The 14,629-nt window shown below is 32.4% G+C and overlaps 1 protein-coding gene across 2 annotated transcripts in view; it reads right to left on the bottom strand.

Annotated features, from left to right (window-relative positions):
- The window catches only part of GRID2 (glutamate ionotropic receptor delta type subunit 2), a 1,416,273-nt gene that overhangs the window by 1,139,279 nt on the left and 262,365 nt on the right, over positions 1 to 14,629 (bottom strand). For both annotated transcript variants that reach the window (XM_057728577.1, XM_057728578.1), the window contains exon 2: positions 7,326 to 7,481. In XM_057728577.1, coding sequence (XP_057584560.1) covers positions 7,326 to 7,481 — 156 coding nt within the window. The remainder of the gene's footprint in view (positions 1 to 7,325; positions 7,482 to 14,629) is intronic.

Raw genomic sequence — 14,629 nt, 5'->3', positions numbered from 1 at the left:
ATATTACGCATTACTGAAGAAAATACTGGAAATTCGAAGAAACCAATGATCAAGTTTTTAGAGTTAATATTTGCCCATATTGAAATAAAAAAGAGCAGGACACAGAAAGATAACCTTTTAAACAATCATGTCAGAAGTAAATTCAAAATACCAGAGATGATGTATCTCTCAAAGAATAAAGTTTTCCTTGAATTCATTTCTATATCTGACCTTCACATATATCACTCTTCAACAGCATTATGCCTCTCTACAACTGAATTCCATTTAGTTATGACTCAGTGCCTTATTTACTTCACTGATTGTATTAAGCCTACACAAATGATCAGAAAGCTTTAATTTGGTCCCCACAGGCCTTCTCTACTTCCCAGAAATGGTAACAAGATATTTAAAATCCTCCCAACCCTAAGTACACATGTTGCAACATCACTACTATTTACCAAATAAATTACACCACAAACATAATTCTCATCTTCCTGTGCTGACTAGCAGAACTATCCCATAAAGACAGAAAAAAAGCAGAAGCATTTAATTTATATAAGATTTTTACAATGCCAGCACTCAGGATCTTGATAAAGATGACTCAGGGGAAAAAAAAGATACTGACTAGGCAATTATTAAGCTTAGTATTATCAATGGCATAACATGGGAACTACCAATACATGTGGTAAAGGACATTTGGGAAGGTAAGGTCAGAGAAAGATAGAAATTTATAAAGGACACATGCAATGTTGCTAAGTCACACGTAATCCCATTATTATTAAAATGCATTTACATTAGTAGAGGAACCCACAAACCATAGCTGTTACCCAGTGTAATCATCATACAACAATCACGTGATCATAGTATTCTCATGCAGTATGTACGTATCCCCATTTTATGAATAAATTGAGGCTCAGAGACAACAGGTGTGTTCAAGGTCCCACAGATAATAAGAGATGAAGCAGCATTCATATAAAGGCAGATTTATCTAATTTATCTAATTCCATGGCCCATGTGCTTAATTGCCATGTTTTTTCCCGAAACAGTATAAATGGCATCAAATCAAAACACATACTGAACCAAATGTAGATATTGTGAATAAACACAGTACAGTATGAAGAATCAAGGATCAGAAAGGGGATGGATGAGTTTTTACAAAGCATGGTAATGGGAGGGCAAAAGGAAGAGGAGCACTTGTAGGTCAGGATCTAGCACATGATAATAAAGGTTAAGTTAACTACGTTAAGATTACAGGGCAACAGGTGGAGAGTACAGCTTAATACAGAGTAATCTGCTCAGGGCTGAAAACTTAGAGGCACCCCCAAATTACTTGCTGATTCATCCTCTTTTTTCCCAGAATATGCCATTTCCTATTGCACATTGGCTTGTGTGTCCTGCTTTCTAAAGCAAGTGTTTCAGTGATGATTCTTGTCAAAATTACAAAATAATTCAACAAAATATTATATGGATACTAAAACACTATGCATACTGTGATTCCCATAAATCTAACAATACTTGCCAAGTACATGCAAAAATAAGTTCTTAAATGTTAAAGTAAAAAGTCAGGTTATTTTTGTTCTCAAATTAAGCGAGTAGACTAGATTATGTGAAAGTTGGATATTAATAATACTGATAATAGTTTTTAAATTCTGAATATAGTTAAGTCATCTTTGGTTTGTCAACATGAACTTAAACTATTTTTATGACTACACAATGGACTCTCATTACAACTGCAGAGTGTACATAAGTGTGGTTTTTAATCTAATAAACCGTATATTCAGAGTCACTTTACAACATATAGGTGATTCTTTTACCAAGTGAGTATCATAAAAAACCGATTAAAAACTGAATTATGCTGCCATAATCATGCACTCTATCCATGGAGGTAGAAAGAGAACAGAAGAAAGTGGTGTGCTATTATTACAAGAAAAACATTTGGTAAAAAGAAAGAACACTTAAGCAACAACAAAAGAATACATACATCTTTACTTCCATTAAACACAGCTTTCATAGAAAGCTGCTAAAGATTCTTCTAAATAAAACAAGATCCAGAGCAGCACATATTGCTAAAATATGTATTTTGTGAGGTAACCTACACAGCAGTACACAATTGTAGATACTGAGTTAAAAGGCCCCGAAGCAGAAAGGCTATAAAGTTATGATATAAAGGCCTACAGATATCAATTTATTTATAGTAATAGAGACCTGTTACTTTAAAAGTGTGGTATTGAATCACATAACGCGGAAAGCCTTACCAATACAGGAGTACAACAATAAATCACAGAAAAAAAATAAAATTAAGCTAAGCAATGTGTATCAGCATTAAAATTATATTTAAAAATACTGTTTCTTTAAAAAAGAAATTCCCTCTCTTTTCTGAAAAAGAAATGTTTTAAAAATTTAGAACACCATGTTTATTTCTATTATTAACACAATTAAAAACCCAAGTTATAGAAGGTAATGACATAATGTCTTTTCATGCTCTAAAAATCCACAGCCCACCTCAGGTACATGTTTACACTTCCCGCAGGTAGACACTCTGTCCTCTCTTTTGTTATCTCTTACTCTAGCTGGCCCAATCTTGGAACAGTAACAGGCTTTTAATAAGTATTTGGATAGATTGATTTAACTGAGTACACTCAAAATTAGGTTCCAAATACATATTATTTTAATCCTTCCTGATGGGCAATTCTTTAATGGAAAGGAATAGTATGCGATAATTAAAAGAATGCATGCCTGTGTTGTCCCTAACAGAATTCTTTATATTTTAATACTACATTGATGATAAGTACTAAAGATCACACAATAGGCAGATTCTGATTCCAGATCTTTAGGCCAGTCCTTAAAAAGTGGCAGTAAGGGAGAAAAAGTGATCCAGAACTTGGCACAGGATTGCTGGGGAACTGACCAACCTAAACACCCCAGACTCATGGAAGGAATCAGGTGGTCCAGCCAGCCATCAAGTGTACATGGAGAACCCCTCCTGCTTTTCGAGTGTCTGGAGATGGCTGGTCAGCTGCAACACTACCCCTTTCACCCCACTGCACAGGTATCTAGGCATGAATTACATACAGAGCATTGGGACTCAAGATAAAGTACAACACTGGACTTGATGTGTAAAGGGAAGAAGGGATGAAAAAATGGAAAAATGAACAACATGAATGAATAAAAGGAATTATAACTACATGATGTTCAGGGTTTTTTCTTGGTTCTTGGAGCCACTAACTCTCAATTTCAGTTGTCAGGCAATACAGAATAATAAGCTGAAACTGGAGTTATCAAATTGGTCCAGGCAACACAGGCTGGTGAGGTATACACACTGCAATCCTATTCTAGGAAAGTTGCAGAATCCAATCTAAGAATTTTGGAGTTAGCAGATTTTTTTTATCACAGTAAAAATATCCAATTAAAGCAGAGAAGAATATAAATTATGAGACTAAGCCCTGGAATAAAGCATCAAATAGTGCAGCCACATAAATCATTCTTTTACATTTACATCTTCTTTGAACTCAAATTTAGCCTATGGCACCAGAAATATTTGCAATGAATTGTGATGTGTTTTGGAGAAGTGTTTTTTTCCTAGTTAGATTTCCTTATACTGTTTTTGGCTCTGCTGCTCTTCTGTTATCCCTTTTACACACATGATATGGATATGTGTGTATTAAAAATGAAGACATGAGACATTTGATAAACCATAAATGAAAGCAGTCTCATTGTTTTACACGTACAATGACTTTATTTTGTAACATATGTGAGGCAAATCCAACTGGAATCATCATTGTATTAAGGTGATATGTCTGTTTTTACAAGATTCTTTGGGAGCAATCAATATTCATGTCCTAGTGTGCAAAGGAGTAAGTTAAAGGTAAACCAGGCTGCAACTTTGAAGATGAGCAATCGTAATCATGACTGCTTTTTGTATTAAAAACAGCTTTTATAACTATATTGTTTATAATGGGTTTTAGCACAGCAGAAAGAAGAATAATTATGATAGTTACTCCTTTCAAATAGAATCATTTGTGACATTACAGTATAAACCTGTCCTTACACACTTTTCATTTTTAGGTATTTTTTTCTAATTACTTCAGTGTTTTAACTGAATCGTGCCATTCAAAATCAACATATAGTGCTTAACATCCTTCCTGATACATCTGATGTATGCAAGAATTATACATGCAGTCATATTTCTGCATTCACATTCCAATGTGAACATTTTTACAAATGCATTCTCCTTACATTCCCTGACCTTATTTTCTTGTAAATCCCCACCTATCATGGCCCATAGTGGTGTTGGTCTCAGTTAAAAGCTAACAATATAAGCAATTGCTATTGCTTTCAGGAGAGACAGAAGTGCCTTTCACACCAGCCTATGTTATATCCAGTTTATAGGTCCCACAGAGGAAACAATCTATAAAAGAGAAGTCAGGAGAGAAATCCAGCAACGGCTGCTTTGGTCCAGGTCAACTGAACCTACAAAAGACCATTTTTTGAATTTTGGTGATAGTAATGAGTTCTTTGGGTTGCTGTCAATAGTTGGATGAGGTAGCAGAACAAAGGACAGCCACCATATATCCTTTTAATCAATTTTGAAGTCAATCACAGAAAAAACTAGGAGGCAATTTCAGCAATATGAAGCCTTCTCTAAAGAGAAACTGAATAATTATAATTTCTACAATCCTTTAAGAATCTAAATCTGGAAATTCATTCTAAAGATTTGTGCAATATCTCATCTATAGAGATGAAATTCACCTTAAAAATACATCATTTATGTTCTGATTTCTTCATTATTTATAGATGAGGAAACCAAGGGTGAATGAACTGAGTGGATTATACAATGCAACTGGTGGTGATCAACTAGATTGTCATTTTTCTACTAATTCATACCATTTAAAACCCATGAACATAAATAGTATATATCACAACAAAACCATGCTCTAAACCATGAATCTTTAGATGTTCATCAGGAATGCTAATGTATAAACAATCGATAATAATATCACTGAATCTTGTGTCCATCTTTAGAATGTAAAAAACAAATAAGCTGATTTAAGGCCCTCTATTACAGATTTTAATGATATTGTAGCAAAGATATAATGATAGAAAAGTTGGCCATCTTTGATGGTCATTGAAGTTTTCTCCTAAAATACTTCCTCAAAATATTTAAGAAAATACTGCTGAATACTTTTCTGTTCTCTTTCAGTGGAATATTTTCCCTTATTTTTTCAAACTAATCAATTACAATAAGAGCTCTATAAAGAATTATTTTTACTTCTAAAATTAGCCAAGATCTTTCTTGATACTAAATGGAGAAACAAATGAACTTCAGAGTTTCCTAGAACTTATGTCAGAACAGACTATCAAAATAACTGGTCCAGGACATACTGTTAGTATCAAAACCCATCAGGCAAACTGTCAAGCTCTTTATTCTTTCTTGACAAATACCTAGCTGTCTCTTTCTTGGAAACTTAAAAGTTATTTACTCTTTCAATTTGCTTTCAGTGCCATAAATTCTCTCAAGTCACAATAGTTCTTTTGAGAGATATTTTTGTTTCCAGAATTAATTGGCAGCAGAATGGTTACACAAAGCAATATGTAGATAGATTCTGTAGTATTTTAAAAACTGTCTTTGCTTTTCAAATAGTAGTCTCCAAAAAAGGTGTGAAGGACATATTCAGTCTTTGTAATTCCCTTCTACGCATTGTATTTTTTCATTGCTTTATCCACATTCTTTCAGTCAAAGTGAGCTTTTTAAAAGGCATGAATATTTTACATCTTCAAATTTAATTCACAATTATTAATATGTAGTTAATAAGAAGACAGTCACAAAAATGTCAGTCCTAATTTTTTCCTGCTCTCATTCCAGTCACTAAAACTAACAGTTGAGAAAGAAATATCATAGATACTCCTTTTAAAGAAAAATATATTCTTCTTAGTACATATATTCTTTTACATTACTGGGTATTTTCCACAATTTCTACTTTATTATTTTTGCAGACTGCTTTATGAATTCTAACATCAATTTAGACAGCTTTTTCTATAGAAAATTTATCAACATAACCATGCTTTGAAAATGTAAAAAAATAACTGGATGCTTACATTAATCTGATTTTTTAAACTGACGATTATTTATTAAAATTAAAATTCCATCATATTAACATGAACAACTCATTTTACTGCAAAAACAACTTTTACTTAAAACACTTCTGTTCATTTTATTAAAATAATATTTTTTCACTCTATCAAATTAATAAGAAGGAAAATGCATTAGATCACTAATCATTCTATCCATTCCCTTACTGACAGAAATAAGCATAAATAAGCTTTGATAGTAGCCAATGCCTCTGATCCAATAAAGGTTACCTGTATAACATGCAGATAGATTAAATTAAAAACATTTATCTTCTTTACCTCTTCAGTACTTTTCTTTAAAAAATTTCCTGCCAAATTTTACTACATTTAATACCTGTCCATATTTTCTTCTGCCAAATCCTCTCTAAGTTTTTAATAAAAGAAATGCTTCATTTAACTAAATTAATTGTGTATTAATATCTTTAGTCTAAATATATTATCACAATAAAATATAAAACAGATTAACAACAAATACTTTCATGAACAATGATTACTTTGTTAATCAAAATTAAAATGCTATTATTCATTACAATAATAGCATCAAAACTAGAATTTTATTAGTGTAAGATCATTCAATCAAAACCTCCATTCATACAAATGATCATTCCAGTATAATAAACATAATTTGTATTTGTATGACTTTGTACCTATGAAAAGTTTTAATTCACTCAAGTATATAGAAAGCATGCAGAAAAGTGCTTTAATATTTGCCACATTGTAGAGAATAAAAAATGTATAGCCTAGGTCAGTATGTTAGGACCCCAGGACAAAATCTTTGATTTGTATGTAATGTCTAAAAGTCTTCCTTCTAGCAATACATTTGTCATGAATACACCTTAAATGTCATCTCCAGGTGTAACAACACTCAAGGTGGCAGTTATCTCAAAGAAGACAAAAGTAAAAATTCAGATAGAAAGTCATATTTTTAAGGAATGTTTCATGTACATTGAAGTCATAAAATGCTTTAGTTTTTATTATAAATACTTATGACGATTTTCATATCATATTTCAATTAAAACAATAACTCTCCACAGTCTGCCCTTTCAGAAGTGGCACTCAGGATTAAAATTTACCAAACGATACTCTAAGAGAAAAGCAATGCAGCAAAGATACAAAAATAATGTCCATGTTTAATGACTTTTAAAAATTTTTAATTTCATTACCATTTGAATTGAACCAAAAAACAAAATCAAAAGTGGAGTGCTAATGGACCTTACCTTCTTGAACTGCTTGAAAAGGGTTGTTGCCATCAACAAATGTCACCGAAAATGTAATTTTCTCAGTCTGTAAGATCTCCTCATTCTGGTTGAGATCGCCAACTGCTGTGCGAAACACCTCATCATCCTTTTTGGCAGATTCATCAAAAATTGCTCCTAGAAAGAAGTGAGTGTCGCCATTAAATAATAACATAAATATTCTGTCTTGCCCTCCAGAATTACGCCCAAAAGACTTATGTATTGAAAAACATATACTTTCACTTAAAGCATGCACTTTATTTATTACTGAAACACATTGTACTGGGAGCAGTGTGACAGGTAAGCAGGAATGTAGTTAGTTCTTCCAAATGGAAATGATGAGTAGTATATCAAAGTGTTTTGCTGGGAGAGTATTGGGAAGACATTATAATAAATATACAAAGGCTTTGCAGGACAAAGTGGTTAAATACACTGAATGTTTCACGTCCTGAGATCTTTAGGAATTCTTAGCTTGAATCTTTTCTCCTGAATAATAGAAGAAAAGTCAGGAAATTTTCTGAGAATCCATTCATAAAGTAAATAGGAATCAAATTTCTATTATGATCCTAATTTAATTTTTCTCTTTTTTATTTCCTTCCCTCTTTTCTTTCTTTTTCATTTTTTTGAACAAGTTTCAGTATCTTTTACAATAGTAAGTTCAATAATATTTATTAAAAATTTAAAGACATACAAATCTCTGAGCAAAAGTAATGGAGACATATTTCCTGAAGAACTAACATAAGTTCTAGTGAATAATTGTGGCATTTTTCCTTCATATGTAGCAGCAATGATGATGATGATTAAGAGTTGTGGCTAACTTTTATTTGAGTGTGTGTTTGCCAGTGTATTGATTAAACATCCCAGTTCTAAGAGTAAACTGATTTCAAATCCTGACTCTGACATTTGTTAAGTATATGACCTTGAGCAAGGGATTCAAATTCTAAACTCCACATTCATCATGTGTAATATCTAATAATAAAAATAATATCCATCTGTAAGGATTATTAATGGTATTAAATGATACTTTGCATACAAAATGTAGGTAAGTTGTGGTAACTAAATATGTCTCAACAAATGCTAGTGTTTTCTTTTTTAAACACTGCAATATAATCATCCAAACAAATCTTAACATGTTCTATTATTTTTTTCATATTACAGTATCTAATTTAATCCTTAAAATAATTATGTGCTATGTACACTACTACATACACATACAGTTTTAAACATCAGGATTGCATACAAGAAATATGCCTAAAGTGCCAAACAAGGGCCAGAGTTTTTTATCTCCTTGACTTCAACATCCTTGCTCTACATCACTATGGGATACTGCCTTCCAGGATTACACCCAAAAGGCATAAAAGTATTTTAACAGGGATTCTGGCTTCACAGCATATCCGCAGATTCTTTCCCATGTGGCCATGCATACTTTATTTGTATTCATTTTGACTCTTTCAGTTCTAAGCAGGCACACATTTTTTAATTATTTACTTTTTAATCATAAATAATTGGGGCAATATACTTTTTTGCATTTTTTGAATAAATCTAATGAATTCCCTCTTGACAATAAAAGACATACACCTCAGGGTCAATAACATGATAAAGGAATAACCATATGTGTACATATCCACATACATATCCATACACACATAATATATATTTCTTGATATAATATTCATTACAGTGTGTGAAAAAAAGTGTATATATAAAAATGACTTTTTCCACATATAAATATATTACAGGTATCACACACGCACACACGAAAAGATAAACACACTATACATGCAGACACAAATATGCATATATATGTTTACACATACACACAAACACACATATATGTATAAACAGAAGCAGACACACTTTACATCTATCAATTTTGTTAATTTAATACGTCTGTAGCTGAAGCCCCAAGTCTTCTAGTGAAAGACATATCATGATATTAAACATCATTATTAGAGTCAATTCATGATAAAGCAAGGGTAAAATTATGTCCATTTCTGACAACTGTGGCAGGTTAGTTTTGACCTCTTCATCCTAAGTGGCTTTACCACAGGAAAGCAAGCAATGATTAATTTTTGCTAGAGAAGGCAGAGTGTCTATTATAATAGGCTTACAGAGTGTCTACTATAATAGGCTTATTGTGTGAATGTGGCTTTCTCTTACCACTGCTCTTCTATATTTGCATGGATTCACTGACTACCTTGACCAGCCTCTTTAAACCCTTCCTTAACATTTCCTATCTATTTGAATACCTTCATGTCTAAGAACGTGAGAAAAAGTTGAAGAATCTTTTTAACTGATATATAAACTATTGCTTAATTATATTATTATATAGCTAATACACAGAATATACATATTTTATTGATATAATCAATGTATTTAACAGACATTAATTTATGACCTATCCTGTTGCCTCTGAATTAGATAGAAATTTACTTTATAAACAAAGTTTTTATGAAAATATTTAGGCAATAAATTTTATATTAATCTAGATAATTTTAATTCACATTCATGAAGACATTTTAATGTGTGATAATATTTATGAGAATTTAGATTAATCATGACATTGAAATCTAATGATATCAGACTGGGATATAAAAATTTATTTAGCAGTTTTTTAGGAAATGTGATATAAATGTCCTATAACTGGAGTTGAAATAACCAATTCATTTTAAACCAGATATTCTAAATGTCTATTCACAAAGAAGTGATGTATATTTATACAGAGATGTTTCAGCCTGTCATGGATTCTAAATGGGTCTTTTAAAAGAAGAGTTTCTAATCAACCTTGTTTTATAGCAGGTGATGTTATTGACTTCTGTTGAGTATTGGTAATACATTTTTAATGGAAGCATTTTACTATTACCTGACAGAACACTTAAAGTTGCTTTAAACATTAAGCCTGGCTTAATAAATAGCAGAAACCTGCTGAAATGATAGCAAATTAGTCAATTCTGTGCTGAATTAAGACATACTGAAAGGAAATGCACAAAAGAAGCAGTTCATCTTTCTGCAAACAGCAAGGAAGTACACAAAAGAAACAGTTCACCTTACTGCACACAGACAGCATAACCAAAGAACAAGAAATCCTAGTCAACATTTCAAATACACTTATTTATTTATTTACTTTTTTCTTCAGATATAAAATCACATCTTAAATTTGGCTTTTTACCACCACAGTATTGATAAATGCAGCATTTTGTATCAAACACAACTATTCTGAAAACAACCTGGTAAGTTCCACATGAAGAATCTCAGGAAAGACAGTCCTTTCTTATGTCATGCACTTCCAGTAGTATAGCAATGTCATCTTTTTATCCTTTGTATTAATACACACATACTACCAGTCTAATCTAACATCAAATATCCTAGATTTACTTTTTGAAAGTAAAGTTTCTCAAATGCAACATACATAACTATATAGTTTACATGATGACACAGCATCTATCTTTCCCAGCTATTTTTATTAGCATGTTTTAACTGTCAGTTTTATTTTATAACCTGGAGGTGAAAACCAGATCCAACTTATTGTCAAGATGAAATAGTTCTTCCACCACTTACATGCACACACACACATAAATACACAGTGTTTGACCAACAGATTATACTCTATTTACACTGTGCTTTGGCCAAACTGGAGGGAGAATAACCAAGCAATAGGCAGAAAAGAAACACTTCCTAAATATTCCTGTTACACCAATTGTAATTATTCATTTCCATTATTTGGGACTGATGATCTGCTCCTTCCATGGTAGAGAAGCACAAGTTATGTATAAGTTAATAAAATCATTTTACACAAATTCACACTTGCAAATATGTCTGTTAAATAAAACATTTTGCATAAGTAAAAGAAGTTAGTAAACTGACCACCTCCATAACCCTCAAAAATATTTTAAGCTTTTATACCTGCATGTCTTTATTCATGATGTTGTCTCCACCATGGATATATGCCTTGTCTCCTCAGTAAAATATAATTTCCTAAGCCACAGAAACTACTTTTATTGTTAAAGTGTTTATAACAGAGCCCGACTATATTAGCTACTCAAGAAACAGGGATAGTTCAAACTTTCCTTATATTAGTTAGGCATGATCTTGTAAAATGAAACGTCTAAATTCAAACGTAGGCATAAAAATCTAAGTTACAACTAATTTTAAATTAGAACAAAAGAAGAATTACAAATGTACCTGTACGTGAATTTAGTATCACAGGTATTATCACAACTCCAGAATATCCAAATTATTCAGCAAAGTATTAATCATATACTTACATTTTTAGTTTAAATATTTAAATTTTTCTTTCTCTTGTACGTATAAGAGGCATTGTTTAGCTGGGGAGGCAGTGAAAGAAAGAAAATGTCTTCCTCTAGCTCAGAATTTCCTCTAAAAATATTGAGAAAGGTTTGGATACACATCTGGAAGTGTTACCGGAAAGTGACCAACATCAGTACAGAGGCTAACCTACTTTCTTTCTTTCCACACCACAACCTGTTAGTCTATGCCCACATCTGTGCTTGCTTAACAGAAACTAAGGCAGAGACCACATAAGCAAAACCACAGAATCAGCTCGAGCAGAAAGGTCCAAGATGGTGACAGTCCACTGCCCTGAACTGGTTCCAGCCTGACCACAAGGGCAGCACCTGTGCAGATGAGACCCAAAATGTCTGAAAGTTGCCTTTGCTTCATTACCATGCTAAGATCTCCTCCCAAAGGGAGGACTTGCACTTTGCTAGCACAATCAGTGTTCAGCACAAAAGAGCCCAAAGGACTGTGCATGCTTTGTCTGTTTCTGGAACTCACTGCCACTTTCCCTGGGTTCTGATAGCATACCCACCTCTTAACCCTTAAAAGTTTCCCACTTTCCTTCCCCCAGAAGAAGGGGTCTTAGAGCTCTTCCCTCCCCATTCCTTGATCAAGGTATAAAGTTTCTGCTCTGCTTTGCTGAACCTGATCTCATTCAATTGGCACAAGCAGCACAGGGCAAGGAAAGGACCTAGCTGGGGTCCACTGGATCCAGCAGGTTGATAACAAAAGGAATTTTTCCACATACAGAGCTGATAAAATTATCAGAAGATCTGCATATCTCATTTTATATACCTAACATGCCATATAGCTTTTAAAATAAGTAATTCTAAAAACTGAAAACAAGAAAGTATCAGCACGTCTACATTATTATTGCACCATTTCTACTTAAAACCTTATCATCTAAAAAGACATGTATGAAACAACTGCCCAAAAACACATGGTCAGATTTCAGAGTTGCAAATAAAATCAAAGTAACTAATCATTTTTAGTTTCAGAGTTCAAACTCTTTACTTATTTAATTTGCCCTAAATTATTTATGAAGAAACTTTTCAAAGGTACTATATGCGGTGAATCTTTAATTTTCTTTGAAGCAACAGAGCTGATTCTCTTGGCCTCTCTCTCTGTTCATTCTTTCCTCTTCTCTTTTTCTCTCTCTCCTTCCACGCATTCATGCATGCATGCATCCATCCATCCATCCATCCAATCAACCTTCCCTCAGCACAGAGATAATCATTAAGCCAAACCATTTTGTTTCTTCACAAATGATTTGCTGACAGGACAGCTGAAATCCACTACATGTTGCACCAGACCTTAGCAGAATTAAGATGCCTTCATAAGAAGATAACAGAAAGAAACTGTGGATTTCATACACTCATAGCTGAAAGAAATTTTAAGGATGGTATACAAAAATTTTCTAATTTTTCAGAAATTTTAGTGAAAAGATTTTAAGAAGTTCAACCAAAATTACACAGCCAAAAGTTAGGAGGAGTGGAGTAGGAATTTAGGCCTTCTGGTTTCAGGTTTTGAAGTATTTCTTCCATATTATGCTTTCTTTTTTTTTTTTTTTTTTTTCATTTCAAGCACTTACTCCATGTATATGCATAAATATATTACATACATAATCCATTATGTCATTCATATATACATATGTGTGACAATAACTAGTACTACTAAATATATTAGATATATATTCAATAACTAGTAAATACCAGAGAATACACACACACACATATTTGATAATGAGTACTAGTCTGGTAATTAGCATAACAGATTCATTTACTATACACCATGAAGTATTTAAAATTGAAGAATTTAGTAAAAACATAAGACTTCACATAAAATTTATTCCCCTTTGCCTTAGAAGCTTCAGTAATTTCACTTTGGAGGTTAAATTTTTTTAAAGGCACAACTATCTGCTTTGAGACAATGTATTGGTCACAGCAAGATTTACAGTCCTGCAGAGATACTCAGAATTGTTAAGTCATCACATATCCTCACTGTTTTAGATGCTACTATTCAGAAGTAGGTTTTTAAATTTAATTCTAACACTGCACCATGTATACACGTTAGTTTCACTGTGCACAGTTATCCAGATAAAGAGATCTGTAATGTTTTTGCATATACTTATGATATTCCCACTAATGCCAGTGGAAATTGTGCAAATATTTCAAAAGGATGACAAGTAATAAAGACATCATAAACACTGCAGAAATCAGATTTCTCCTTTATTTCATCCTTCACAAGAAGAAAAAAGGTTGAATATGTTTAATACTACTAGACCGCAGGAAAATTTAGCAGAATTGTGATCAAATGAACTTAGCATTTTCTATATCATTTGGCATCTTCATCTGAGAATACAGATTAGCTACTATTTCAGTGGAGATATTATTAAAATGAAGGTATCATGTGTATATGCGTGTTATGCATGTGTAAGTGTGTGTGTGAATATATATATATAATCTGTCTGGATAATATTAATTACATTGAGATATCATCCATTAATTAATTCTGTATAGCAAGTATTTCCAGCAGTCTCTTCTCATTCAGCAGAAATTTTCTGAATATGTTCTACATTAACTTCTTTTTAGACAGGAAGTAGGGTTTTTAGAACTCTATTTTTCCTTTCATTCAGAGGTATATTTTCCTCATTTCACCTTATCTAACCCTTCACAAGCATCTAACTAAGGAAGTAAATCAAAATAATAACTCTAATTGTTGAAAGGTTGTGCTAGATATACACCAAAGTCATGGCAATTAGCAAACATTATTCTGAATTATAGATAATATGTTTTGTTACTCTCAAGTTTATAATAATTGAAATAATAATAATGAAAGTAATTAACATTTGTGAGTAATAAGCATTGTAATAAGTGGTTCACTGGCATTATATCATTTAGTTTTGATGAAAACTCTGATGGAAATGAGGCTCAGGGAAAGTAAATTTCCTGAGACCTAAAGTTAGTAACGACTGTGGCAGAATTCACAGC

The sequence above is a fragment of the Hippopotamus amphibius genome, chromosome 3 (assembly GCF_030028045.1).
Source record: "Hippopotamus amphibius kiboko isolate mHipAmp2 chromosome 3, mHipAmp2.hap2, whole genome shotgun sequence".
Taxonomy (NCBI): domain Eukaryota; kingdom Metazoa; phylum Chordata; class Mammalia; order Artiodactyla; family Hippopotamidae; genus Hippopotamus; species Hippopotamus amphibius.
Note: the sequence above shows the minus strand (reverse complement) of the source record. Positions and strands in the feature narration are given on the sequence as shown.